Source organism: Rattus norvegicus, chromosome 10 (genome assembly GCF_036323735.1).
Source record: "Rattus norvegicus strain BN/NHsdMcwi chromosome 10, GRCr8, whole genome shotgun sequence".
In the NCBI taxonomy this organism is placed as follows: Eukaryota; Metazoa; Chordata; class Mammalia; order Rodentia; family Muridae; genus Rattus; species Rattus norvegicus.
This window is the reverse complement of record NC_086028.1, coordinates 2,545,001-2,572,769: the sequence shown is the minus strand read 5'-3', so window position 1 is coordinate 2,572,769 and position 27,769 is coordinate 2,545,001. Positions and strand designations below refer to the sequence as shown.

Genomic DNA, 27,769 nt, shown 5'->3' with positions numbered 1-27,769 from the left:
AAAAAATACCTTAATTAAAATTTTTTTTGATTTTTTTTTTTGAGACAGGATCTCTCTCTATAGCCCTGACTATCCTAATACTTGCTACATAGACCAAGCAAGACTCAAAATTACAGAGATCTGCCTGCCTCTGCCTCAACAGCTGGGATTACAGGTATGTACTCTACACAGTTAGGTTACTGAATTAAGTTGCACTTGACTGTACTACTTCTATCCAGATGAAAGTACAGGGCTGTGTTTAATGACGATCACTATCAGAGTAATTTCATACTTTCTGGCAGCGTCTGTTTCTGAGGCATGTATTCAGGGAATAGATATAGGTCACAGTGGAAGGTCGCTTAAGTTACAAGCTAAATGTAATTTCTAAGTCTATCAAGTGACTGAATAAACATATAGTAAGGTGAGTCAGGCAGGAAGCAACTGTTCTCCTTTTGTAGACAACAGCTTGATTAAAATATAATTTACCTTCAAAAACCCCCATTCACATAAGTATATAATTCAATGAGTGCTGATACATGTGTACAGTGTGTAACTAATGTCACAAATCAATACTTATTCTATTACCTTAAAAACTCTCCATCTTCACTGTAGCTACTCTCTTCCCTAATTCATGACCCAATCACCTTTTACCTGTTCCTGCCACTCAAGTCTTGTCTGTCCTAGGGTGTCAAGCCAATGCACCATATGCAATTCTTTGTACATCATCATGACTTTGAAACTCCTCCACACTGAAGTGGGTGCCAGCACTTCTTTGTACTTACTGATTAGTGTTCTATTGTAGGCAAATGCCCTAATTTGCTCATCTGCTCACCACATGAAGAACATTCAAGCTATTTCATCAATGAACAAACACATGCATAGAAATCTTTGGGTGGAGATTGTTTCATTTCTCCTTGATAAACTACAGTACTGGGATGAGTGGACTACAGGATTTGCATTTGGCTCTCCGAGGAACTGTTCAAGTTTACTAAATGGCTGCAACATTTTGTATCCCAATATTGTGTAACAGTTTCCTCTGAAGAACACTCCATCCTTTAGGGAAGTTCCTTAAGCAAAAAGGTAAACAACTCAAAAGAGCTTCAGGAAGTCCCTGAAACTGACCAAATTCACTAGGCCCTTCTCTGCCAGAGTTAAATAAAAGCTAAGAGTCCTCCAAGAAGAGCAGAGTCAAGCTACAAAGAAGATTTAGACAAGCAAATCAGCAAAGGCAACTCTGAGACCAGTGAGGCTGCTTGGAAGAGGTTTATCCCAACAGAGAAATCTGGAAAAAAACAGTCCTGTGACGATTAAAATTATATTTAAAGTTTAGACTTACTATGCTTGAAACCAAAAAGTAAAAATGCCTTTAACATGTAAGTCCCTAGCTTCCACAGGCTGTACTCTAGCAGCTCATACCCTTTTATCCCCCAGCTGTTGAAAACTAGTCTTAAATGACAGAGCTTGTAAAATTTGCTGTTCTTGCAAAATAATAGGTCATAAGGCTAACTGCTATTTCTGCTTTTGTAAGCAAACTCGCTTACTTTGCTAAAAAAAGATGACTAGGATAACTGTAAGATAAATATGTTAAAATAGGACACCACACACACATACACATTGGCAGAATACATGTAATCTTGTGGGTTTTGCCTTTATAAGCCCTGGGCTGATATGGCTAGCTGCTACATCTTGGGAGTGCTCTCAGTTACACTCCTGGTGCCATGATAGCAGTATTTAATAAAGCCTCTTCTTATTAAAATGTATCCACTGTCATGGTAAATCTCTGAGTGATTCCCAGACCCTAGCAACTCCAACCTACCGAGCTGCTTGCAAGCTGTGCAGTGTACTCCAGGTCACCAGCACTGTGTCACCATGCTGAGGTGGACTTTGGTACTGCAGCTGTCTTTGAGCCATTTCTGCTCCTTTAAGTTAACCCCAATAAAATTCACTGGTCACCAAATTTGACTTTAGTGGCATTTGTACTTTGGTCTGTAGTGAGATCCCCATCTGGGGTAGAACGTATGTAGTTGCTGTGCCCCTGTAAGGATTAGGCACCTTTTTCCTTAACAGTGGGACTAGTGCCAGGGTCTTAGGCATAGCAGACAAAGACGGCGCTAGATCTTGAGCTCTCATTGTGGTTGTACTTTATTATTTTATATTTTTAACACTGCCTGACCCTGAACTCACTATTCACCTTAAGACAATCTTGAACTTCAAACTTCTTGTCCACATATCCTGACTGTTGGACTCACTGACATGTGCTATCCACATTTGCTTCATTTAAACTTAACGATCGAACTTAGAGCTTTGTATATACTACATGTGTACTCTATCAACTGAACTACATCCCAGACCTCACTATTGTTTCTCCATTTACAGCACACTGACCTACACTGTTGGTCCTCAGGAATTAGCCTCTGAAGTGCTGTGATTATCTAAGTGTATATCATCATATGGAGTCAAATTGTATGGTTCTAATGGTAATAATGTTAAACATCTGAAAGCATTTATATACCCATGTGGTAAATTATCCATCCAAATGCTATTCATTTTAAAGCTGTCACCTTAATCACTGAATTGAAACAGAATGTTACTATATATTTTAAATATAATTTGCCAGAAAAAAAGTTTTGCAAATATTTTTCCCAGCCTACCACTAGCTTTTCACTTTTTTTAAAAAGCCCTAGCTATATATACCAAGATTTAGCAGTGATTATTATTCTTGGATTTTGATTTATTTATTTTAGGTATGAGCACACTATAGCTATCTTCAGACACACCAGAAGAGGGCATCAGATCCCATCACAGATGACTGTGACCACCATGTGGTTGCTGGGAAATGAACTCAGGACCTCTGGAAGAGCAGTCAGTGCTCTTAACCACTGAGCCATATCTCCAGCCTCCTTTTCATTTTTTTTTTCATGTAGTATTTCATGTAGCTATTGAAGTAGCTTAGAAGTAACATATTAACAAAAATAAAACAATGTAAAAACCCAAATAACAAAATCCAATAGCTTCAATAAATAATTGTGAAGGGATTACTCATTACAACCATGTTTATACCAACATCAATGAAGAATGAATTCTGCATCCCTTATCACAGATAGCTAAAAACTACATATAATTGCAAATTTTGTGACTTATGTTCTAGATGGAACATTCTGGAGACTTGCTTTCAAACCAATGTATAGTGGTGAATTTTTTTTTTGCTAGTTTCACTTTATTTTTAGGTAGTTTTTATTTCATTTTTTTGCAAATTTACTTTTGTCACTTTTTAAAAATTGGATATTTCTTTATTTATATTTCAAATGATATTCCCTTTGCTAGTTTCCTGTCCATAAGCCTCCTATCCCCTCCCATTCCCCTTCTTCTATAAGGGTGTTCCTCCCCTGATCCACCCCCTCTTTCTTCCCCCCTCCTCCGATATTTCCTTACATTGGGGGTTCAATCTTGGAAGGATCAAGGGCTTTTCCTTCCACTGTTGCCCCAAAAGGCCATCCTCTACTACCTATGCAGTTGGAGCCCAGGGTCATTCCATGAATAGTCTTTGGGTAGTGGTTAAGTCCAGCTCTGGTTGATTGCCATTGTTGTTCTTACGGGGTTGCAAGCCCCTTCAGCTCTTTCAATCCTTTCTCTAATTCCTCCAACAGGGGTCCCGTTCTCAGTTCAATGGTTTGCTGCTAGCATTTGCCTCTGTATTTGACATGCTCTGGCTGTGCCTCTCAGGAGCAATCTATATCTGGTTCCTGTCAGCATGCACTTCTTAGGTTATCTAGTTTTGGTGGTGAGATATATATATATATGTATGTATATGTATATATATATGTATGTATATGTATATGTGCTTATGTGTGTAAACATATATATTTATGTATGTATACACACACATATATATACACACATACATACATATATATGTGTATATATACATATACATACAGACAGACATGCATATATATATATATATATCTGTCTGTCTGTATGGGCCACAGGTGGGGCAGGCCCTGAATGTCTGTTCCTTCAGTCTCTGCTCCAAACTTTGTCTCCATATCCCCTGCTATGAATATTTTTACTCCCCTTTTTAAAAAGGACTGAAGCATCTACATTTTGGTCATCCTTCTTTTTGAGCTTCATGTGGTCTGTGGATGGTATCTTGGGTAATTTGAGCTAATATCCACTTCTCAGTGAATGTATACCATTTGTGTTTTTCTGTGATTGAGTTACCTCACTCAGGATAATATTTTCTAGTTCAATGCATTGGCCCATGAATTTCATGAAGTCATTGTTTTTGATCTCTGAGTAGTACTCCATTGTGTAGATACACCACATTTTTTTAATCCATTCCTCTGTTGAAGGGCATCTGGGTTCTTTCCAGCTTCTGGCTATTATAAACAAGGCTGCTATGAACATAGCAGAGCATTTGTCTTTGTTATATGTTGGGGCATCTTTTGGGTATGTGCCCAGAAGTATAGCTGGGTCCTCAGGTAGTGCAATGTCCAATTTCCTGAGGAACCTCCAGACTGGTTGCACCAGTTTGCAATCCCACCAAAAATGGAGGAGTGTTCCTTTCTCCACATCCTGGCCAGCATCTGTTGTCACCTGAGTATTTTATCTTAGCCATTCTGACTGATGTGAATTGGAATCTCAGAATTGTTTTGATTTGCATTTCCCTGATGACTAAGGATGATGAGCATTTCTTTAGGTGCTTCCCAGTCATCCATATTCCTCAGCTGAGAATTTTGTTTAGCTCTGTACCCCATTTTTTAATAGGGTTATTTGGCTCTCTGCAGTCTAACTTCTTGAGTACTTTGTACATATTGCATATTACCCCCCTATCAGATATAGGATAGGTAAAGATCTTTTCCCAATCTGTTGGTGGCCATTTTGTCCTAATGACAGTGTCCTTTGCCTTACAGAAGTTTGTAGTTTTATGAGGTTTTATGAGGTCCCATTTGTTGATTCTTGATCTTAGAGCATAAGCCATTGGTGTTTTGTTCAGGAAATTTTTCCCAGTGCCCATATGATCAAGACTCTTTCCCACTTTTTCTTCTATTAATTTGTGTGTATCCGGTTTGATGTGGAGGTCCTTGATCGACTTAGACTTAAGCTTTGTACAAGGCGATAAAAATGGATCGATTTGCATTCTTCTACATGCTGACCTCCAGTTGAACCAGCACCATTTGCTGAAAATGCTTTCTTCCATTGGATGGATTTACCTCCTTTGTCAAAGATCAAGTGACCATAGGTGTATGGGTTCATTTCTGGATCTTCAATTTTATTCCACTAATCTACCTGCCTGTCTCTATACCAATACCATACAGTTTTTATCTCTATTGCTCTGAAATACTGGGATGGTGATTCCCCTAGAAGTTCTTTTGTTGTAAAATATAATTTTCATTAACCTGGCTTTTTTGTTATTCCACACCAATTTGCAAATTGCTCTTTCTAACTCTATGAAGAATTGTGTTGTAATTTTGATGGGGATTGCATTGAATCTGTAGCTTGCTTTTGGCAAAGTGACCATTTTTACTATATTAATCATACGAATCCATGACAATGGGAGGTCTTTCCATCTTCTGAGATCTTCTTCAATTTCTTTCTTCAGAGACTTGAAGTTCCTGTCATACAGATCTTTCACTTGCTCAGTTAAAGTCACACCGAGGTATTTTATATTATCTGTAACGATTATGAAGGGTGTCATTTCCATAATTCCTTTCTCAGCCTGTTTACAGTTAGAGAAGAGGAAGGCTACTGATTTGTTTGAGTTAATTTTATACCCAGGCACTTTGCTGAAGTTGTTTGTCAGGCTTAGTAGTTCTCTGGTGAAACTTTTGGGGTCACTTAAGTACACTATCATATCATCTGCAAATTTTGACTTCTTCCTTTCCAATTTGTATCCCTTTGACCTCCTTTTGATGTCCGATTGTTCTGGCTAGCACTTGGAGTACTATGTGTAGGGAGAGCGTGGGCAGCCTTGTCTAGTCCCTGATTTTAGTGGGATTGCTTCAAGTTTCTCTCCATTTAGTTTAATGTTAGCTATTGGTTTGTTGTATATGGCTTTTACTATATTTAGGTATGGGCCTTGAATTCCTATTCTTTCCAGGACTTTTATCAAATTTTGTCAAATGCTTTCTCAGCATCTAATGAAAAGATCATGTGTTTTTTTTTTTCCTTTGAGTTTGTTTATATAATGCATTACGTTGATGGATTTGCGTATATTTAACCATTCCTGGACTGAAGATTACTTGATCATGATGGATGATAGTCTTGATGTGTTCTCGGATTCGGTTTGTAAGAATTTTATTGAGTATTTTTCCATCCATATTCATGAGAGAAATTGGTCTGAAGTTCTAGTTCTCTGTTGGGTCTTTGTGTGGTTTAGGTATAAGCGTGATAGTGGCTTTATAAAAGGACTTGGGTACTGCTCCGTTTGTTTCTATTTTGTGGAATAGTTTGGACAGTAATGGTATGAGGTCTTCTATGAAGGTCTGATAGAATTCTGCACTAAACCCATCTGGTCCTGGGCTCTTTTTGGTTGGGAGACTTTTAATGACTGCTTCTATTTCTTCAGGAGCTATGGGGTTGTTTAAATGGTTTATTTTTTCCTGATTTAACTTTGCTACCTGGTATTTGTCTAGAAAATTGTCCATTTCCTCCAGATTTTCCAGTCTTGTTGAATATTGGCTTTTGTAGTAGGATATGGGGATTTTTTAAATTTTCTCAGATTCTGTTGTTATGTCTCCCTTTTCATTTCTGATTTTATTAATTTGGATACACTCTCCGTGCTGTCTGGTTAGTCTGACTAACAGTTTATCTATCTTGTTGACTTTCTCAAAGGACCACCTCCTGGCTTTGTTAATTCTTTGTATAGTCCTCTTTGTTTCTACTTGGTTGATTTCAGCCCTGTTTTTTATTATTTTGTGCCTTCTACTTCTCCTGGTTGTATTTGTTTCTTTTTGTTCTAGAACTTTTAGGTGTGCTGTCAAGCTACTAAGGTATGCTCTCTCCTGTTTCTTTTTGGAGGCACTCAGAGCTATGAGTTTTCTTCCTCTTAGCACTGCTTTCGTAGTGACCCATAAGTTTGGGTATATTGTGCCTTCCTTTCCATTAAATTCTAAAATGTCTTCAATTTCTTTATTTCTTCCTTGAACAAGTTATCATTGAGTAGAGTGTTGTTCAACTTCCATGTATATGTGAGCTTTCTGTCGTTTTTATTGTTATTGAAGACCAGCCTTAGTCTGTGGTGATCTGATAGGATGCATGGGATTATTTCTATCTTCTTGTATCTGTCAAGGCCTGTTTTGTGACCGATTATATGGTCAATTTTGGAGAGGGTACCATGAAGTGCTGAGAAGAAGGTATATTCTTTTGTTTTAGGATGAAATGGTCTATAAATATCTGTTAATTCCATTTGGTTTGTAACTTCTGTGATTTTCTCTATGTCTCTGCTTAATTTCTGTTTCCATGTTCTGTCTACTGATGAGAGTGGGGTGTTGAAATCTCCTACTATTATTGTGTGAGGTGCAATGTGTGATTTGAGCTTTAGTAAGGTTTCTTTTATCAATGATGTGCCCTTGCATTAGGAGCATAGATATTTAGGATTGAGTTCAACACTGTGGATTTCTCCTCTGATCGACATGAAGTGTCCTTCCTTATCTTTTTTGATGACTTTTGGTTGAAAGTTGATTTTATTCAATATTAGAATGGCTGATCCAGCTTGTTTCTTTGGACCATTTACTTGGAAAGTTGTTTTCCAGCCTTTCACTCTGAGGTAGTGTCTGTCTTTGTCTCTGAGGTGTGCTCCCTGCATGCAGCAAAATGCTGGGTCCTCTTTATATATCCAGTCTGTCTTTTCATTGGGGAATTGAGTCCATTGATGTTAAGAGATATTAAGGAATAGTGATGGTTGCTTCCTGTTATTTTCTTTGTTAGAGGTGGATTTATGTTTGTGTGTCTCTCTTTTTTTGGGGTTGCTGCAAGATTACAGTTTTGCTTTTTCTAGGTTGTACTTTCCCTCCTTGTGCTGGAGTTTTCCATCTGTTATCCTTTGTAGGGCTGGATTTGTGGAAAGATACTGTGTAAATTTGGTTTTGTCATGGAATATCTTGGTTTCTCCATCTACGTTAACTGAGAGTTTTGCTGGCTATAATAGCCTGGGCTGGCATTTGTGTTCTCTTAGGGTCTGTATGACATCTGCCCAGGATCTTCTGGCTTTCATAGTCTCTAGTGAGAAGTCTGGTGTAATTCTGGTAAGTCTGCCTTTATATGTCACTTGACCTTTTTCCCTTACTGCTTTTAATATTCTTTCTTTGTTTTGTGCATTTGGTGTTTTGACTATAATGTGAAAGGAGGAATTTCTTTTGTTGTCCAATCTATTTAGAGGTCTGTATGCTTCTTGTATGTTTATGGGCATCTCTTTTTTTCGGTTAGGGAAATTTTCTTCTATGGTTTTGTTGAAGATATTTACTGGCCCTTTGAGTTGTAAGGCTTCACTCTCTTCTATACCTATTATCCTTAGGTTTGATCTTCTCATTTTGTCCTGGATTTCCTGGATGTTTTGTGCTAGGAGCTTTTTGCATTTTACGTTATCTTTGATGGTTGTGTCGATGTTTTCTATGGCATTTTCTGCCCCTGACATTCTCTCTTCTATCTCTTGCATTCTGTTGGTGATGCTTTCATCTAGAACTCCTGATCTCTTTCCTAGGTTTTCTATCTCCAGGGTTGTCTGTCTTTGTGCCTCCTTTATTGTTTCTATTTCCATTTTAAACCTTGATGATTTTGTCCATTTTCTTTACCTGTTTGGTTTTTGTTTTCCTGTAATTCTTTAAGGGATTCTTTAAGGGATTTTTGTGTTTCCTCTTCAAGAGCTTCTATTTGTTTACTTGTGTTGTCCTGTATTTCTTTAAGGGAGTTATTTATGTCCTTCTTAAAATCCTCCATCATCATCATAAAATGTGATTTTAAATCTAAATCTTGCTTTTTCAGTGTGTTTAGACATCCAGTATTTGCTTTGGTGGAAGAACTGGACTCTGGATGCCAATTACTCTTAACCTCTGTTGCTTAGGTTCTTGTGCTTGCCTCTCACCATCAGGTTGTCTCTGGTGTTGGCTTGTCTTGCTGACTCTGAAAGTGGCTTGGCCCTCCTGTAGGCCTGTGTATCAGCACTGCTGTAGACTTGTTTTCTTTCAGCAGAATCTGGGATCAGAGAGCTTTGCTATCAGGTGTGTTGGCCTCCTAGGGACTGGCTTTCAGCTCTTGGCACAGGCAGAAACCAGAAGAGTCCTGCCCCTGACTGCTCCTAGGTCCCTGTGCTTAGGAGGCACAGATGGCACTAGGCAATTTCCTCTTGGGTCAGGAATGTGGGCAGAAAGTTATTTGTGGACTCTGGGTTCTCAGGAGTGTCTGCATTTCTGAGGATCCAGCTCTCTCCCCCACGGGATTAGTGGTAAATATGTTGTTGGCTGGAGTTCCTCTTTACAAAGGCCTGCTTTTCACTTCTTAATAGGGCTTTTACTTTTGTTTGTTTGAGGTAGAATCTATTATATAGCTCTGGCTGTCCTGGAACTTGCTGTGTAGACTAGGCTGGCTTTAAATGTAGAGAGCCACCTGTCTCTGCACCGCTAGTGTTGGATTAAAGGTATGAGCCACCTTTTTGTTTGTTTTGTTTGTTTTGAGATAAGACGTTGCTGAGTAGCCTTGTCTGGCCTGGAACTCATTATGCAGAGATTATGACAGGGCTTGTTTAGGGAGAAATGACTTAGTGACATCAAGTCTCTAACATGCATGCTACAGCACAACTGGGCCTTCTTAAACTTCTTTCAGGAATACACTGTGTACTTCTCAGTGCATCAATATCATATATATATATATTTGTTAAATTTATTCATTAAGTATTCTTAATTTATTAGACTGTCTATAATAAGCATGTGAGATGTATGTGTGCATACATGCCATGGCCCCAATGTAGAAGGCAGAGGATAACTTTGTCCAGTTGATTTTTTCTTTTTACCTTTATATGAGTTTAGGAAATTGAATTATGGTTGTCAGGTATTTATCATCAGGCAGTAAGCACCTTTACCTGCTAAGCCATCTTGCCCCATATTCATGTTTTGGTTTGGTTTCTTATTTTTAGATAGGGTTTCTCTATGCTGCCTTGGCTATTCTGGAACTTGCTCTGTAGACCAGGCTCTTGAACTCACAGAGATCTACTTTCTTCTGCCTCCCAGATGCTGGGATTAAAGGCATAGAATACCACTGCCTGGCCTATTTTCATACTTTATGATGCTATCATAGAAGACATTGTAAATTCAATTTGTTACTTATTACATTTATTATGTACATGTGGGTCTACATACAACAGAATGTAACTGGAAGGCAGAGGACAACTTGTAGGATTCTGTTCTCTCTTTTTATCATGAAATGGAACCAGGCCATTCAATCTGGTAGCAAGCATCTTTATCTTCTGAGCCATCTTGTTGGCCTTAAATTAGATTTCTATTTGTTGGCTGCTAGATAGAAATCTAGAAACTTCATTAGGTTCACAAATTAGCTCCAGGAGCTTTTCTTTAGTTACCTTAAGAGCACCTCACCTTGAGTTGAGAGGCCAGCCTGGTCTACAAATCTGGGTTCCAGGACAGCCAAGGCTACACAGAGAAACTCTGTCTCAAAAACTAATCAATGAAATGAAGAAACAAAAACCAGGAGTACCTCACTTTGATGGGGCATGGTGTCTCATTTCTTTAACATCAGCACTCTAAAGGCCAAGATAAGAGGACTACTATGGGCCAGCCTGGGTTATAAACTGAGACCCCCCACACCCCGCTCCCCAATCTTGACAAAACAATTCAAACAAGACCTTGTCTCGTAGGCCAAGTACTTAGTGTCCTTGTACGTACTAGATTATGATACCTACCAGCATTTGCAACAAGCAGCAATGGCAGTCTTCCTCTTTCTACGTCATCTTTGATCAGTTTCTCAAGAAAGGCAACGTCCTATGACCAGCAAACAAACCACAGAAATATGAAACAACCAGTATAAAAGGTATACATTGAAAAATTATGACTGTGTGTGTGTATACACATAAATGAGTGTACACATGGTTACTAGAGCACATATGCATGGAGGTCAAAGGTCAACCTGAGGGTTGTTCCTTAAGAGCCAGTTAGCTTGATTTTTGAGACGGAGGCTCTCACTGACCTGAAACTTGGCTACATGGCTATGCAGCAAAGTCCATGGATTAACCTGACTGCATCTCCCCAGCTATGGGGTTACAAGCACGTTTTTTTTTTCTTGTTGGTGTTGTTTTGAGATAGTATTTCACCATCTAACTCTGGCTGGTCTGAAACTTGCTATGTATGCCAGACTGGCTTTGACTTACGGAGATCCACCTTCTCTACAGCTCAAGTGCTGGGATTAAGAGTACTAGGATTAAGGGTAAGTACTATCTACCACACCCAGCTGAGTTCTTCATTTTTAAAAATTGTAACTGTAATATTAGTGATTTTTAAAATATGAATTCTGGGGATTGAACTCAGGTCCTCATGTTTTCTTGAAAAGCACTTTACCAATTGAGCTATCTCCCCAATCTACTCATCAGTCTCATAAGGCCTAAGCTGGCTTTGAACTCCTGACTCCTGCTTCTACTTTGTGAAGATATAGACCATATTTGGTTCTATGTGGTACTCAGGATCAAATCCAGGGCTCTGTGCATACTAGGAAGCACTATGGAGACCTAAGCTAATGCCCAGTGAAAATTATGAATTCTAAAAGCACAGATGTCTCAAAATTAATAACTTGAATCAAGTTTTTTTCATATTAGGATAACTATTTACTCTTGAACTTCAGACTTAAAACATTCAAATTTTATTAATACATATAAGAAAAGTATTTTAAAATCACTATATGCTACCTGGACAAAATTCATACTCAAAAAACATTAGTTTTCTTGTGATTTAGAAAATTTAGAGTTCTAAACTCCTTTTATTTTATTTTAGGCAGGGTCATAAATAAAATAAAATAAAAATAACTCCTATAATATTAATAAATGTTCATTTGAAACACATTTACAACCTTTCCAAGAAGAGAATTTATTTTTTACTTTTTTTGGTATCATTGAGTTATTTTTCTATTAATATTAAAACTTTAATATTAAAGCATTCCTCCTACAGAAATTTCACTATTCAAATACATTTTTTAACAATTTTGCTTTCCATAAAAACAGATGACAAAATCCATTTTCCTAATAGATTAATTAGAAACAAATTAGATAAAAGGTAAAAGCTGTACATGTGCAAGACTAATATTCCTAGTTTTATACATTTACATTTAGCTGGGCACTGGTGGTGAGGCACATATCTTTAATCCTAGCACTCAGGAGGCAAGGGCAGGTGGATCTCTGTGAGTTCAAGGCTAGCTTGGTCTACAGAGTGAACTACAGGACAGCCAAAGATACCCAGAGAAACCCTATTTTGAAAACCAAAACTAAAGAAACAAACAAAACAACATTTACATTTAAAGAATATAACTTCTCACTCCCCCACAGACCAGAAAACTATTTTGAAAGTAGAAATGGAGAATCCTAGAGTTTTTCCTTCCTGTCTGCTTCGGTATTGTGTGTCTAAAAACTTATCACAATTCAACCCTAAGATTATAATGAAGGACTTCAAGTCTGCTCACTCACAGTGTAGAAGGACCACAATTCTCAAGCCAGCCTGGCACCCCAGGAAGACCTTGTTATGCTTAGTTAGGATATACAATGATGAAAGGGCTGAGGAAGAGTGTGTCCTCGGCATATAGGAGGCCTTAGAACCAAACACTCCTCCTCCCACCACTCCAGAAGAAGCAGGCAAAGAAATAATACAGAATCCCGGGAGAGCTACAAGGTCTGGTCTTCATTCAAATACAAAAGCACACAGCACCACAATGGGAGAAACGAAGCAATACATGGGTAGGTGAGCTAATAGTCATCCTGAGGTCAGCAAGCAGAATGCCAGATAAAAGAAAGACATGGTTTCAGAACACAAGTCTATCCCACCGTCAAACCGAAAGGAGAACTCACCATCTGATGCTGGGATCCAAACATAGTGTTACAGGGCACACGGCACAGGCAGGGGAAGGGCAAGCCAAGCTGCAAGAAGAAACACACTGTCTACTTATGAGTGTGAGAGACTGAGCAACAGAGACAAACCACAAGCTATTCTTTAAAAACAGAGAACTTGCTGTTTGCATCTCTTGGTCTTCTGGCTGCTGCACCTGGTCCCCCTCTTCACCCCACCTCTCCTTCTCGCACATGGTTCTCCTGCTCAGGGTCATGAACACTCTAGATTCTCCCAGAGGTCCCTGCCTCTGGCTTTGCTCTCCCATGTGTCTTTAATAAACTTTCTTTTCCACAGTAAAAAAACAAAAACAAAACAGAACAGAGACCTTAGTGGGGTCTAATGGTATATGAGCGTTATCTTACTACTGAGCCTGAAGATCACGTCACATGTCAGCCTGGCCCATACATGTACAATAAGACCCTGCCTTTAAGATTAAAAAAAACCTTTCCCTTCAAGAACTCAAGTTTTATAAATATATATTAGAGGATATTTGGAAAGTTAAACTCTCACTCCAAAAGGTGACTTAACAATCTAAACATCTCCAAATTACGTAGTCTATAATATGCCAACCCCCCACCCCCGAAAAGGAGAAAACTACTAGGCACACTACATTCTGAGGTGAGGAGGGTAATCTGGGATTCTTCCCCAATCATTCAGAGAACATTATCATATCTATGGGTCCTCTACCCCTAAAAAATAAGAAATATAGATCAGCAAAAGAATATTGCTTAAAAGAAGCAAAGTCAATGCCATAAATGAAGAAAAGTTGTCAAACTAATTTTGTTAACATTAAATTCCTAATGTTCAGTTTTAAAACACAGGGAGCTTTAGTTTTAGGAACCATAAACAGATTCAGCATTAAAAAAATACAGTGAGTGTTTCACTCACATATTCCCTCTAGAAAAGACTTTTCATAGCATGCTTTCCTTTGGCAGTAGCAGGGATTGAGCCTAGAGCCTAGGAATGCTAGGCCAAGGGCACAGCTACTGAGCTATACTTCATCCCTTCCTTAAGATACGTAAAAAGCAAAGCAAAAGAAAGATCCACTTCAGATGTGATCAGAGTATGGTGCCAAAAGCCTAAAGTCCTAGTGCTTGTGAGTCTAAGGAAGGACGATGGCCAGTTCAGAGCCATCCTATCTACAAAGTGAATTTGACACCAGTCTGGGCTACACTCAAAACAACACATTCAAAAAATTACTTGGGTGTGGTGGCTCACATCTGGGCAGTCCTCTTGCCTCTACTTTCCAAGCTCTAGAATTGTTGTACCACCACCAAGCTCACTGAAACATCATTTTTCTTTTCTGTTTTTCATCATGCTACATACTTCAAGTTAGCTGGCCTGTAAGTCTCTGTACAATTCTCCTGTCTCCATACCGATCTCATGCTGGTATTACAGAAGTATGTCAGGCTTCCTTGTGTGGCCATCAGGTTCATGCAGCAAATGCTTTTATGCAGTAAATCATTCTGCCAGCCCACAGTGCTGTACTACTTGTGTAATTAAAGAAAAAGCATATAAAGAGACCTTTTATCAACTTGACACAAATAGCAGACAGAGAAATGAAACTATATGCTTTAAATAAAAGCACAAATGTAGCATGTCTTGACAGACTTGCATATGTCGGTAAAATGTGTTTTAAAAAAGTTTAAAACGCACAGCATTGGGACTGAAGGCACAGTTGAGTGTGTACAGTCCTTGCTTAGCATGTATGAAGCCTTGAGTTGAGCTCTAGCAATACAAATCAAAAACAAATCACATGATACAGTTTCTGATGGCTCAAGTGTAAAAAGTACTTGTTATTTGGGTTTAGTTCCTGACAGACATACTGAGATGTTTACAGTCGCCTATACACCAGTAACAGGGCATGTTACACCCTCTTCTGGTCACTGTGGCAACCTGCATAAATGTGGTACAGACACAGACAATGCAGACAAATACGCACGCACGCACACACCCAAGTAAAAAGAAATAGTCCCTCTACCTCTGGGACTGGGGAGATGGCTCAAAGGTAAAACACTTGTTAAACAAGTGTAAGGACTATAGTTTGGATGCTCCTTAGAAACCTACGTAAATGTCAGGTGGGATTAGTCATCCATTTGTAATTCCAGTCCTGAAAGACAGAGACAGGGAACCTGCTCTAGGTTTGACTAAGAGACTCTTGATTCAATGAATGAGATGAAAGAATAATATTTGAGGATGACTCCTGACATCAACCCTGGGCCTCCATGAATATGTATGTACCTACTGACACACATATAAAAACATGCATACACACATACACATGAAAAAAATGAGAGGTGTTAAAAACAGCAACCACCTTTTTTTACATTACCTGATTACAAAGGTACGGGCCCAGGCCAGGTCTAGCAGCAGCACTAAGATATATGATAGGCTTTTTGTTATACAACACGTTGAATCCATCCACTACAAAGTCTTCATAGCGAGAATGAATGGCAAGCCTACAGATCTTAGCAAGTCCTTCCCTCTCTTTCTCATGGAAATAAGCACATCCATTTTCGTACCTAGTAAGAGATCATGTATGTTAATGTACTCTTTTTTAATTTTTAAAAATATTTTATTTTACACCTTACACCAATTAGAATGGCTAAGATCAAAAACTCAGGTGACAGCACATGTTGTCAATAATGTGGAGAAAGAGGAATATTCCTCCATTACTATTGGGACTGCAAACTGGTACAACCACTCTGGAAAACAATCTGGAGGTTCCTCAGATATCTAGGAATAGATCTACCTGAAGACCCAGCTATATGACTCCTGGGCACATACCCATCATGCCACAGGGCACATGCTCCACTATGTTCATAGCGGCCTTATGTGTGATAGCCAGAAGCTGGAAACAATCCAGATGTCCCACAATGGAAGAATGGATACAAAAAATGTGGTTCATTTACACAATGGAATTTATTCAGCTATTAAGAACAAGGGAGGACATCATGAGTTTTGCAGGCAAATGGATGGAACTATCATCCTGAGTGAGGTAACTCAGACCCAAAAGGACATAAATGGTATACACTCACTAATAAGAGAATATTGGCCAAAAAAGTACAGAATGCCCAGTATGCAAACTATACAACTCAAGAAGGTTAACAAGCCGAAGGGCCCAAGAAAGGATGCTTCACTCTCACTAGGGAAGCAGAAGAAAGCAGAGCAGAGGGAGGGAGAGGGGGAGGGATCTGGGTAGGAGAGAAGAGAGGGAGGGGAAAGGGGGAATATGATCATGCATTATATGGGAAGGGGATAGGAGTGAAGTCCTGAAGGCCAGCAGAATGAATGGAAACAGGCAACCTTGGGAGGTGAGAGGTGCGGTGACCCTTTAGAATGTACCAGAGACCTGAGAAGTGAGAGACTCTCAGGACTCAAAAGAGAGGGACCTTAGATGAAATGCCCAACAGTGGGGAGAAGGACATTGTAGAATCCACCTCCAGTAGAAAGGGCATCAAGTGGAGGGATGGGGTTACCATCCCACAGTCAAAAACTCTGACTCAGAATTGTTCCTGTCTAAAAGAACTGCAGGGTCAAGAATGGAGAAGAGACTGAGGGAAAGGCAGTCCAAGAGACCTGCACAACTTGGGATCCATCTCAAGGGGAAGCTCCAAGGACACTATTAACTGATGTTATGAAATGCTTACAGACAGGAGCATATAGCATGGCTGCCCTACAAGAGGCACAACAAGCAGCTGACGGAGACAGACACAATGAACTATGGTTGAATTAGGGAAAGGCTGGAACAAGTTGGGAGGATGGCGACCCCACAGGAAGACCAGCAGTCTCAATGAACCTGGACCCCTGAGATCTCTCAGACACTGAGCCACCAACCAAGGAGCAGACACCAGCTGATATGAGGCCCCCAACACATATACTGCAGAGAACTCCCTGGTCTGGCCTCAGTGAGAAAAGAGGCATCTAATCTTCAAGAGATTGGAGCCCCAGAGAGTGGGAAGGCCTGGCGGGGTAGAGTGGGGTGGGGGTGGGTGGGAACATCCTCTTGGACACCAGGGCGAGGGCAGTTGGGGGGGAAGATGGGATGAGGAACTGTTGGGAGGACGGATGGGAGGGAGATAATGGCTGGACTGTAAAAAGAAAGATGAAAGACAATAAAAGAAAATATTCTATTTTTCATGCATGCATGTATGTATGTGTACCACATGTAAATAGTACCCAAAGAGGCCAGAAAAGTCATCAGATCCCCAGAACTGGAGTTACAGACGGTTATGAACAGCCATCTGGGTGCCAGGAAGCAAACCTAGGTCTTCTAGAAAAGCAGTCAATGCTCTTAACTGATCAGTCACCTCCAGCTACATATTAATGTATTCCTATTTCTACTTAGTTCTGATTTTTTTTCAGTAGTAGAAAATCATGAAAACAATTCTTTTCTCATAGATACTACTCTTAGATCAGGCAGAAAAAAACGCAAAAGAGAAACCCCCTTCATTTTCAAGGGAGAGCTACTTATTGCTCAGGTACAAGTTACGAAGGAAAGAAGCAAAGACTGGCATCCCTACCTAACTGTAGAAAATGCAGTGAGCAGAAACGATGGGAACAAAGACTAGAAGTCCAGACGTAAAAAGCCTGAAGACAATGGCTCCTGACTGTGCCACACAAAGGCTAACACTCCAGACTGACATGATTGTTAGGAATTTTAGCACTAAGACCTCAAAAATAAATGAAGCATTAATGCGTTCATTTCATCCTTGACTCAAAGAGCTACCTATGCTCTCCCCACTTACTACAGGATAATACCAGGGCATGGGAAGAGTGAGATCCATAAGGAGCACCACAAAGCATTCCTCACAACCCACCTCTGATTGGATTTACCTTTATCAGGATTAAAAACCTGTAAGGGTAGCTTGGAAAGGTGGCTGATCAGTTGAGAGCACTGGCTGTTCTTCCAGAGAATCATGGCAGTACCCACATGGCAGCTTATCTGTAATTCTAGTTTCAGGGGATTTGACCTCCTCTTTTGGCTTCCTTGGGCACTGTACACACATGGTGCATATTCATACATGCAGTCAAAATACTCATTTATGTTTAAAAAAAAGGCAGAGCTGGGTGGGGTGTAGTGCTGCCTGCCTTTAGTCTCAGCACTTGGGAGAAGAGGCAGGCAGATCTCTGTGATTTGAGGCCATCCTGACCTACCCATCACGTTCTAATAGCCAGGCTACACAGAGACCCTGTCACAAATAAGTAACTCTAAAATCCAACAAACAAACAAACACATCCCTCATAATGTCTTTACCATAAATAGATGGATCCTTAAAAGAAAAATCCTGCAACAAAGCCCAGTTCATAACATCCTTACCTGAAAATCCGGCATAGCCATAAGGTAGTGTCAGAAAGTATCCTGGTTGTAAGTTTTCTTAGCTTCTCTTTATCCAGAGTTGAAATATAGGCACCCAGACTATGACCCAACAAAGCCATGTGACCTTGTTCTCCAATATTCTGGATTCTGTTAATCAAAATTCATTAGAGTATTAAAAATTGATTACTGTCAAAGCATAGAAAGAGGGCGAGGATAAAACAGTGTTTCACAGAAATGTGGCAAACTGTCAATTTACTTCATGTCCTATAGAGAAATTCAGAAAATGTCCTCAAGATGCTAAAAGTTTGGGAAGAAAAATACTTTAAAAGTTGAGTCCTAAAGGATAAATATCCTTCTCTTTACTGACAATGCAAACAGTTCTTAAGTTTTCTTAAAATACCATCCTGTGGAGCTACAGGAGAGCTGGGAAGATGGCGCCGAGGTTCAAGAGCTCAGCTACTCGGGAGAGGACCCAGTTCTGTTCCCAGCACCACATGGTGGGCCACAATCATCTGTAACCTGCCTGAGGAGATCAGACACACACTTCTGACTTCTGCAGGCACCAGCATGCAAGTGGTGCACAGACATTTATGAAGGCAAAACACGCACAGCTAAAATAACGATGATGTGAGGCTGAACTTCAGAGGGTGATGTATCTCAGTTGTGGGTGCCAGCTTCCATGGACATGCATACATTCATTCACACAGAAACATACACATAAAGTCTTTTAAAAAGTCTTTATTAACCCTTTTTAAAAAAGGTTCTAAAGCTTTTACTTGAAACCTTGTCCATGTGAGGGAAGTGTTCTGCCATTGAGCTACACCCCCAGTATCAAGTCTTTAAAAATATAAAAAGACATAATCTAGTTTGTAAGAAAAATATTATACCTCCCACTCATCTATCACTCATCAGATATCCTTAAGTTTGCTAATATCATTGAAGCAAAGGTATGGGGAAAGTATCCTCACTCATGGTCTGTGAGCTAAGAACTGGATTACCTCCTAGGAACAATATTTGACTCTACTAAAATTACAAATACATACATGCACTATCTGGCCCAGCATCCTGCCTCTATGACTTGTACCCTTGTCCCCTGTGAGAAATGACATATGTTTAAAGTTATTGACTGCAGCAATGTTTATATCAGTAAAATAGGAACACAAAATAAAATTCTATTCATCTATTCAAAGTAAAATAAAGTTGCTCTTAACAAAGGGAAATCTCCTTCTGTGGCATGCAATGAAGTCAAGACCCACGAGGAGAAAGCCAGGGTGAATAGTATGTAAGTGCTGGAGGGGTGTGTATGGATGTTTTGCTTTGATACACAAACAGATAAAATATCTGTGGAAGAATAAACTGGTCATTGTCAATGGCCACAGGTAGGTTCTATGTTTTAGTACTGGGAATTAAAACTCAGGACACACATGTGCTACCAGAGCCTAGAGAACTATTTTCTTATCTTCTCAACTTTAGTCTGCTTTGCTTTTGTCTTGCTATGCAGACCTACACTAATTTCAAACTTGTGACCCCCTTGTTTCTGCCTCCAGAACATTAAGATTACAGATGTGTCCCCAGTTTACCTTTTGTCTTTTGAAAAAGGAAAATATATTACTGACAGCAAAATGAAGATATACTCATTGAAATATATTAGACAGATGAATAAATAAAAGGTTATTCACAGACAATTCAGGCTTTCATTAATCAACTTTAACTGTAGTAATTCTTAGCAAGCTAAAGCAAAAATAGAAAAGTATATGGCAACATCAGTTCTTCTAGTGGCTCTTCATAAGACCTAATACTGTAAAAATGCCAAGATCTATTTTAGTATATAAAAATATCAATGTAACTTTTAATGAAATTAATTACTCTTAATGAAATTTCTTTCTTGAGTAACTCATGAGAATGGAGTCTAGAACAGACTTTCTTTTTGTTTCATTTTGTTTTGTTTTGCTTTAGCTGGCCTAGAACTTGCTCTGTAGCCCAGGCTGGCCTCAAACCCACAGAGGTCCGAGTGCCTCTGCTCCCTGAGTCCTAGGACTAAAGGCATGAGCCATCATAGCCCTGCCAAGAACAGACTTTCAAAGCAAGCGGCCAACAGCCCTTCATTACCGGGTGCTCTGGGGCTCCTCATCTTCGTCTCCATGCATCAGATTCTGAACTAACTGGAGGATGCTCACCATATCTTGCCCACTGCAGAACAAAAAGGGTTAGGTGGGTAGAAAGAACACATAGTCCCATCCCCTCCATTTCCCAACTGTTTCTCTCATTCAAACTAACTTGAAGGGTTTTTTCTTGTTGTTTTGTTTTTCCTTTTTAAACATTTGGTAGCTTGCTTAGAAGACAAAATATTTAGAAACAGTTTACACATTTTTTAAAACCTTCAAATTATATAACTTATGATTCCTTTTTTTTTTAAGAAAAAAAGCAAACTCACTTTATTTTAAAGACAATGATTGGCATACAGAAGGTATGCACCAGCATAAAGTAAAGGTTCATGAAAAGCATTAAAATTCATTATAAATTAATGTATTGGGGTTGGGGATTTGGCTCAGTGGTAGAGCGCTTGCCTAGCAACCGCAAGGCCCTGGGTTCGGTCCCCAGCTCCGAAAAAAAAAATTTATTAAATAGGTATTTGGTATATGTGATGGTTTTATTAGATAGTACTCATATTTATTGCCAGCCCCTCCCCCAAAGTGAAAACAAATCAGAAAAAAATCTCCTGACTTCAATTTACACTAAGTAATTTACTTCCCCAAACGTGTGTCTGTTCTGAGGCGTGACACGTGACACAGCTTGGCTGGTCACTCTCCATCAATCATAATATGACAGGACACAGAGGCTAAAGTGGCTCATCATAACTTGTTTTATGTTAAAATGTACAGCTTTTTACTTTTTTCTCTGTGAAGTGACTGACTAAAAAGAGAACGAGATAAACACAAGAGTGCTGCTGGCTCCTGTTTTGTACAAGGTCACGCCTAGCTGTCACCAGTCCAGGGTACAAAGACTACAAAAGGAAGCAACATAAACAGACACAAATAACTTTCCTACTTTTTACATGTGGCGATGTGTAAGCTTGGTTTGAGCTATTCACAAGCTGCTTTTCTATGTTTCCTTAAAAAGTAACTCCAATATTTTATAAAGATAGAAAAAAAATCTACAGATGGAATGAAAATGTAAAGTTAGAGGCATTTCCATAAAATAGCAACTTTACACCAAATTCACTACTTTTTTTTAAATGCTGCCAAGTATTTGAACATATATGAAATGCTTCAAAACCTGACAGGTAAACAGAGATATGTTACTTATGATTCTTTGACCCAAATTTATTTGATTTTTGAAAATATTTCCAATATTGCTCTAACCATATTTCTATAATAGATCATTTCATTCTTGAAGGAGAGAATTTTTAATAAGGTATGTTTTAAGAGACAGTCTTTGTAAGAGTGCTAGAAGGTTATAAAACCAACAAAATTCTAATGACACAGGTATATCTACCTTATTTTCTTCCTGGGGAGTCTTGTCCAATTGAACCAACAGCTTTAAACATGTAATTTATTTCCAACTCTTATCCAAGTTGGAAAATTTGAGATTTGCTTAGAGGATAAATAAATAGGCTGACTGACTTTATACAACATATGCTGTTAACTATTCATTATATGAGATGGAAACAGAAGGAAAATGTCACTGACTAAAACAGTATGAAATGCAAGGCAATTTGTGCTACATAAAATGTAAAAATACTCTATTAATAAGAAAATTAGTGGCCAGTAGTGGTGGCACACACCTTTTAATCCCAGCACTCAGGAAGCAGAGACAGGTGGATCTCTGAGTTCGAGGCCAGCCTGGTCTACAGCCAGAGGTATACAGAGAAACCCTGTCTTAAAGAAACAAACAAAACCTGATAAAAATCTTCTCTTAAAAAGAATCAGTGGAGGAATATAGTAGGGAGTTGTAGAGAGCTTGTCTAGCATGTGTGAATGCTAAATTCAATCTCTAGGACCACAAAAATAGTAGTAAAAAAAAAATTATAAAAGAAACACTAAAACAATGGTCCAAACTCTTCTCTGAAAAGGTGCTAACCTGCAAACAAAATGTTCTGATCCTTTACAGCTCCAAGAGATAAGGGCAGGGAAAAAGCTGAAGCAACTTTGCTACTATCCTTGTGATCTTGAGTTAGAGATCCAAAGTGCCAGAGCCCATGCGTATAGTACGGGGTGGAGATAATTCGTGCCTGTAAAGCACTTATGGCTTCATATGGTAGCCATTAGTGTGATGAAGTATAAACACTCCTGACCAGCACTAAAATGTTTTTAATGTGCTGCCATTCTGAAAATTTCAGATGTTCTTGGGAGATCTAGATACTTTTGTGTAATTAAGAGAATTAAGTTCTTGTCCTTTCACATCTGGAACAGGAGACAGATCTGCTTCCTGTTCTGAATGGTTAGAAAGTACTACAGGCTTAAAAACAGCAGGATTCATGCTACAAGCAGGAAGGACTAAAACCATTAGTACCTGGGTGTGTTAGGCATGATATTTACTGTATGGTGTGATACTTCCTCAATGCTTTTCTTATACAACTTATATTCAGGTCAAAGGACAATTTAAGGGAATTATACTATTGACCTAAGTGCAGTTTCCTGGTCATAAAAGAAAAACTGTTTGCCTCAAGGAAGTTGAGCTACAACTTTAATTGTAGACTTATTAACATTCTGTGAAAATGACGGCTAGCTATTTCTTTTTCACTACTAATTGATAATTTGCTTTAGCTTCAAACAAATTAATCATCCCAGCAATGATTAAAGCTGACATTTTTCTTTTATTTACTATTTTTTTTAACTTTCTTTCTTTTTTTGGGGGGGGGGGGATGTAACCTTAGTTGTCTTGGAACTCCCTATGTTGAAAAGGCTGGCTTTCAGCTCATGAGTTCTGTCTGCCTCTGTCTCCTGGGTGCTAGGATTAAATGCATACACCACTGTGCCCTACTCATTGACTGTATTATAAACATAAACTGTACTGAACTAAAATATTTCTTACAATAAAACTCAGTCTACAAGAGAGATTACAGATTTCAAGAATGAACCATTTTGCTATCCCAGTTTTGCTCATGGGTTATAGTTCTGGAAGGGGGACCAGGTATGGTAGAACATGCCTGTTAATCTAGTACTCAGAAGAATGAGGTCAGACAAGCGCAGGCTAACAAAAAAAGTTCTGGGAGAGAAAGAAGCTAATAGGCTCCCCATTATCACCAACCAGCCAATTAACTTGGTACTCATTCAAGGCAAACTTTTAAGGAAATAATGGTAAAATTTTGGGCTAAGAAAAATGTGTATTCTAACTAAGGTATTTGTTCTCCCTGGTACCTACCTGCCTTGGAGTGGTCCTGGAATATCCTCAGGCACTGGTTTCTTTCCACTTTCTTCCTCTATTCTTCTGGTTTAAAGGAAAGAAAAAGTGGACTGTATGTTTTAACCAATCAAGTTTCTAACATATGGACATGTGACTTTACCTAGAACATTCAGTGACTTATGGAAGATTTCAAACCCGTTTATTTCATTTCCCTAGACCTCAAATATTCTTAAGAGTTTCAGGAAAAGAATATAAAAAAAACCACTTCAAACAATGGCTTCATCAGTTGGTTCCCTATGTGACTGAACCTACACTAAAATGTATTTAAATATTCAAATCAACATATTCCATAAACAACTGGCAGAATTGAAAGGTCCTTCCCAAAATTTCAAGTACTTTCATTGCAAAGCACCTTCTGCCCAATATCTAGCTTTAAAGCCAGCAAAAACTGACATTCTAGAGGTAGGAGGCACCTAAAACAGGAAGAACCAAGAACCACCAGATTCAAAACTGGCTGGATCCACTCATTATGGTGGCCATGCTCATGCTCACCTTGGGCTGTTCTCCAGCATCCGCATCGCCTCTTTCAAGTTTTTTCCCATTTCAGCTAATGTAGGGTCTGCTATCTAAAACAATCAAAATAGGGTAAAATTTTAACATTCCTGTATTGCCATTTTTTATTTATTCCAAAAATATAATATCTCTTTGTACCCTAGAACTCATGGCAATTCTGCCTCGACCTCTTAAGTACTGGGATTACAAGCCTAAGCTACCAAGTCTGACTTGGTCTTTTTACCTGTTACATAATTCATTCAGAAAAATCAAATGCAAGGCAACTTCCCTTGGATTTACTATAAAAAGCATAGATTTACTGTAACATACAACAGTATAGCATACAAAGTAAAATCTCCCAGCCTTAACCTTTAGCAGAACCTATTTTCATCTTACATACACCTCTCCAGTTTGCCAACTTTACAGTATAACCCCAGCCAACATGACTGCTTCATTCTTCTGGTGGTTACACCTTATTCTATCCCACATATAATTTACTTAACATGTATGGAAACTACAGCAAAACAATCTGCCCATAAGCCCAGAGATGATGGCTCTGTCTGGAGAAAGAGGTCTAAGTGGTGGCCTCTAGAATAGCAAGTGTGCTGAGGGAGCATTTCTGCTTGTCCCTGTCTGCTCCTTTTCGACTGTAGTGCCATATGTGTACATTAATCTCCCTCCAAAAAGAAACCAAAGTAGTCTTAATTCTTAAAAAGTTTACAGTTATTAATATACCTTTCATGGCAGTTAAATTTTTTAAATTAAAATTCAGCTACATCATGTCACCACTCCCTCCAATTCCCCCACCTGTCCCCCCCAACTTCTCCTTAGCTCCCTTAAATTCAAGGCCTCCTTTTCTTTACTTATTATTGCTATATACACACACATATTCAAATAAATATAAAAATTTCACCTGCTGCTCTCTTTGCTCCTCTCTTTGCTCTCTTGCTCTTCCCCTCTTCCCCTTTGTCCCTTCTCTCCCCATTCCCTTCCCAACTTCTCTCCACGTGCTCATGGCTGGCCTTTACTCTCTTCTACCTTTCTTCTCTTATTAAACCTCTCCATGTGGAAAAAAAAAATTTCACCTGCTGAGCCCACGATAATGATGATGATGATGATGATGATGGTGATGATTTGTGTGTGTGTGTGTGTGTGTGTGTGTATGTGTGTGTGTGTGTGTGTGTATCGGTGGCCAGAGTCCAGAACAGGGAAACAGATCCCTAGAGCTGGAATTAAAGGTAATTGTGAGACATTTAATGTGGGTATTGGGAACTGAACTCAGGTCCTTTCTATAGCCCCAAATTATTAATTCATGTAGAATTAAAACATACAAAAGGGCCTTGTGAGATGGCTCAGCAGTTAAAGTACTTTTTACCAAGGCTGGTAACCTAAATTTGATCTCTAACCCACATGATGTCAGAAAAGAACCTAAGACACACATACATGGTCATGTATGGACACGGGCACATGGGCACACGGACGCACAGATGTGCGCGCGATCCGCATAATGAGTAAAACAAACCCACACATTTCTCTTTCTTCTTAATCTCCATAATTTTTAGAGAAGTCACATCTTCTACAGCCAGCCTATAGAACTATCTGTCAGTTAGTACCCCTACATTGCCTCAACTTTATCAAGAAGTTCTACTCAGTTTACCAATATCAGAAACAAGAAATGTTAAATTTTAGATAAGACCTTAGGAATCTAGTTCAGAGTTCTTGTAAGCCTTACAACAAATGGGAAGGAGGCCAGGTGTATGAGCGATCCCAGGTCTTGATAAGCTAAAATGGAGGATTTCCTCAAGTTTGAGGCCAGCTTGAGCTATAAAGTGGGCTACTGTCTTAAACAAACAACTGGCTGGTCTGAAGAGATGGCTCAGTAGATAATACATTTGTTTGGCAAGTGTGAAGCCCCAAGTGTGAATCCCCAGAACCCATTAAAGGCCACACATAGTTGTGGATCTGTAATCCACTTCCTACAGCAAGATAGGAGGTAGAAAAAGGAGAATACATGGAAGTTTACAGACCAGCAAGCCTAGCAAATGTGGCAACAAACAACTAATGGATCTTGTCTCAAACAAGACCAACACCTAAGTTGTCCTCTGTCTGATCTTACATGTACACACCTGTACTTACACACATGAATGCATGAACACACATCTCTATCACACACACACACACACACACACACACACACACACACACACACACACACACACCAAACCAACCAACCAATCTCCCAAGAACTGTAGGAAGATCTACATAAAATTGAGGCTTCCTGTGCCTTGACCCCATTAAGTAGATCAGCTTTGGTTTACACAAAGGATCTTAAGTCAAGTTTCATTCATAACATTCTCATTAAAAGTAAAAATATATATCATGAAAATATCTGATTCTAGCTTAACATTTTAGAGATGAAAGAATTAAGTCTTGGAAATGTGATTTCCTGATGATCAAAGGGCTTATAAAAAACATGTGCTAGAAAACCCTGAGTTTGTTATTTCCCTTTCTGGCCTCTATTATACAGGTGGCTTCTAAAAAGGTTTACAAAGTAATCCTGTAGCCATATCTGCTTTATTTATTTACTTTTCTTTCATCTCCTTTTTGAGATAGGATCTCATTATGTAGCCACGGCTAGCCTGGAACTTTCTAGGTTTCCAGGTTGGTCTCAAACTCAGAGATCTGTTTGCCTCTACCTCTGAGTGCTGGGATTAAGCTATCCAGGTTATCTATTTCTGATGATTAAATATAATTTGAAAATATTTTCAAGGGGTTGGGTATTTGGTTCAGTGGTAGAGCACTTGCCTAGGAGGCGCAAGGTCCTGGGTTCGGTCCCCAGCCCCGAAAAAAAAAAAAAAAGAAAATATTTTCAAGCATATGTTTTAAGCAAAATCCACAACCTTAATAGAACTATGAAACAGAATAGATTTAAAATGGTCTCCATGCTCTGATTATGAGTAGGAAATGGAAAAGATAATAGTCAAGAGAGTTTATCTTAATTCCTAAGCCTCCCGTTTTGAGACTTATCATCACCCTCTTGTCACTCAATGAAAAGATAACCATTTTGTTTGCTCATTCACATCTTTATGCTTCAAACACTTGCCTGGTTTGAATTTCTTAGTATCTTTAAATTACAAGTCAAGATTTCTTTTTTAAAAATATGGTATTTATGTGTATGCACACATATGTGTACATGTATAGCTGGATACCTGTAGAGGCCTGAGGAAGATGGCACACAGGTCTCCCTCTTTTTTTTTTTTTTTTTTTCTGTCAAGTTCCCTGGAACTGGAATTATAGGCAGTTGTGAGTTGCCTGATAATATTCTGGAAAACAAGCTCTGGAGAGCAATAAGTGCTTTTAACTGATGAACTATCTCTTCTTTCCAGGTCCACAATTCAAGATTTCTATGGAACATTTTGGATAAAACCACTTTTATACCCCTCTAATAATGTCTTTTTGTTTTGTTTTGAGATGGGGT

The 27,769-nt window shown here is 38.9% G+C and overlaps 1 protein-coding gene across 7 annotated transcripts in view; it reads right to left on the bottom strand.

Moving 5' to 3' along the window:
• The window catches only part of Pdxdc1 (pyridoxal-dependent decarboxylase domain containing 1), a 91,681-nt gene that overhangs the window by 47,900 nt on the left and 16,012 nt on the right, over positions 1-27,769 (bottom strand). For 3 of the 7 annotated variants that reach the window (XM_006245705.5, XM_063269268.1, XM_063269267.1), the window contains exons 2-8: positions 24,292-24,365; positions 23,758-23,820; positions 20,503-20,583; positions 18,394-18,540; positions 15,406-15,595; positions 13,034-13,102; positions 10,889-10,967 (exon numbers count right to left, since the gene is read on the bottom strand). In XM_006245705.5, coding sequence (XP_006245767.1) covers positions 10,889-10,967; positions 13,034-13,102; positions 15,406-15,595; positions 18,394-18,540; positions 20,503-20,583; positions 23,758-23,820; positions 24,292-24,365 — 703 coding nt within the window. Of the gene's footprint in view, positions 1-10,888; positions 10,968-13,033; positions 13,103-15,405; positions 15,596-18,393; positions 18,541-20,502; positions 20,584-23,757; positions 23,824-24,291; positions 24,366-27,769 lie in introns of all 7 variants that reach the window. The other 4 variants (XM_039086236.2, XM_006245708.5, NM_001134961.1 and 1 more) reach the window with 2 other exon arrangements.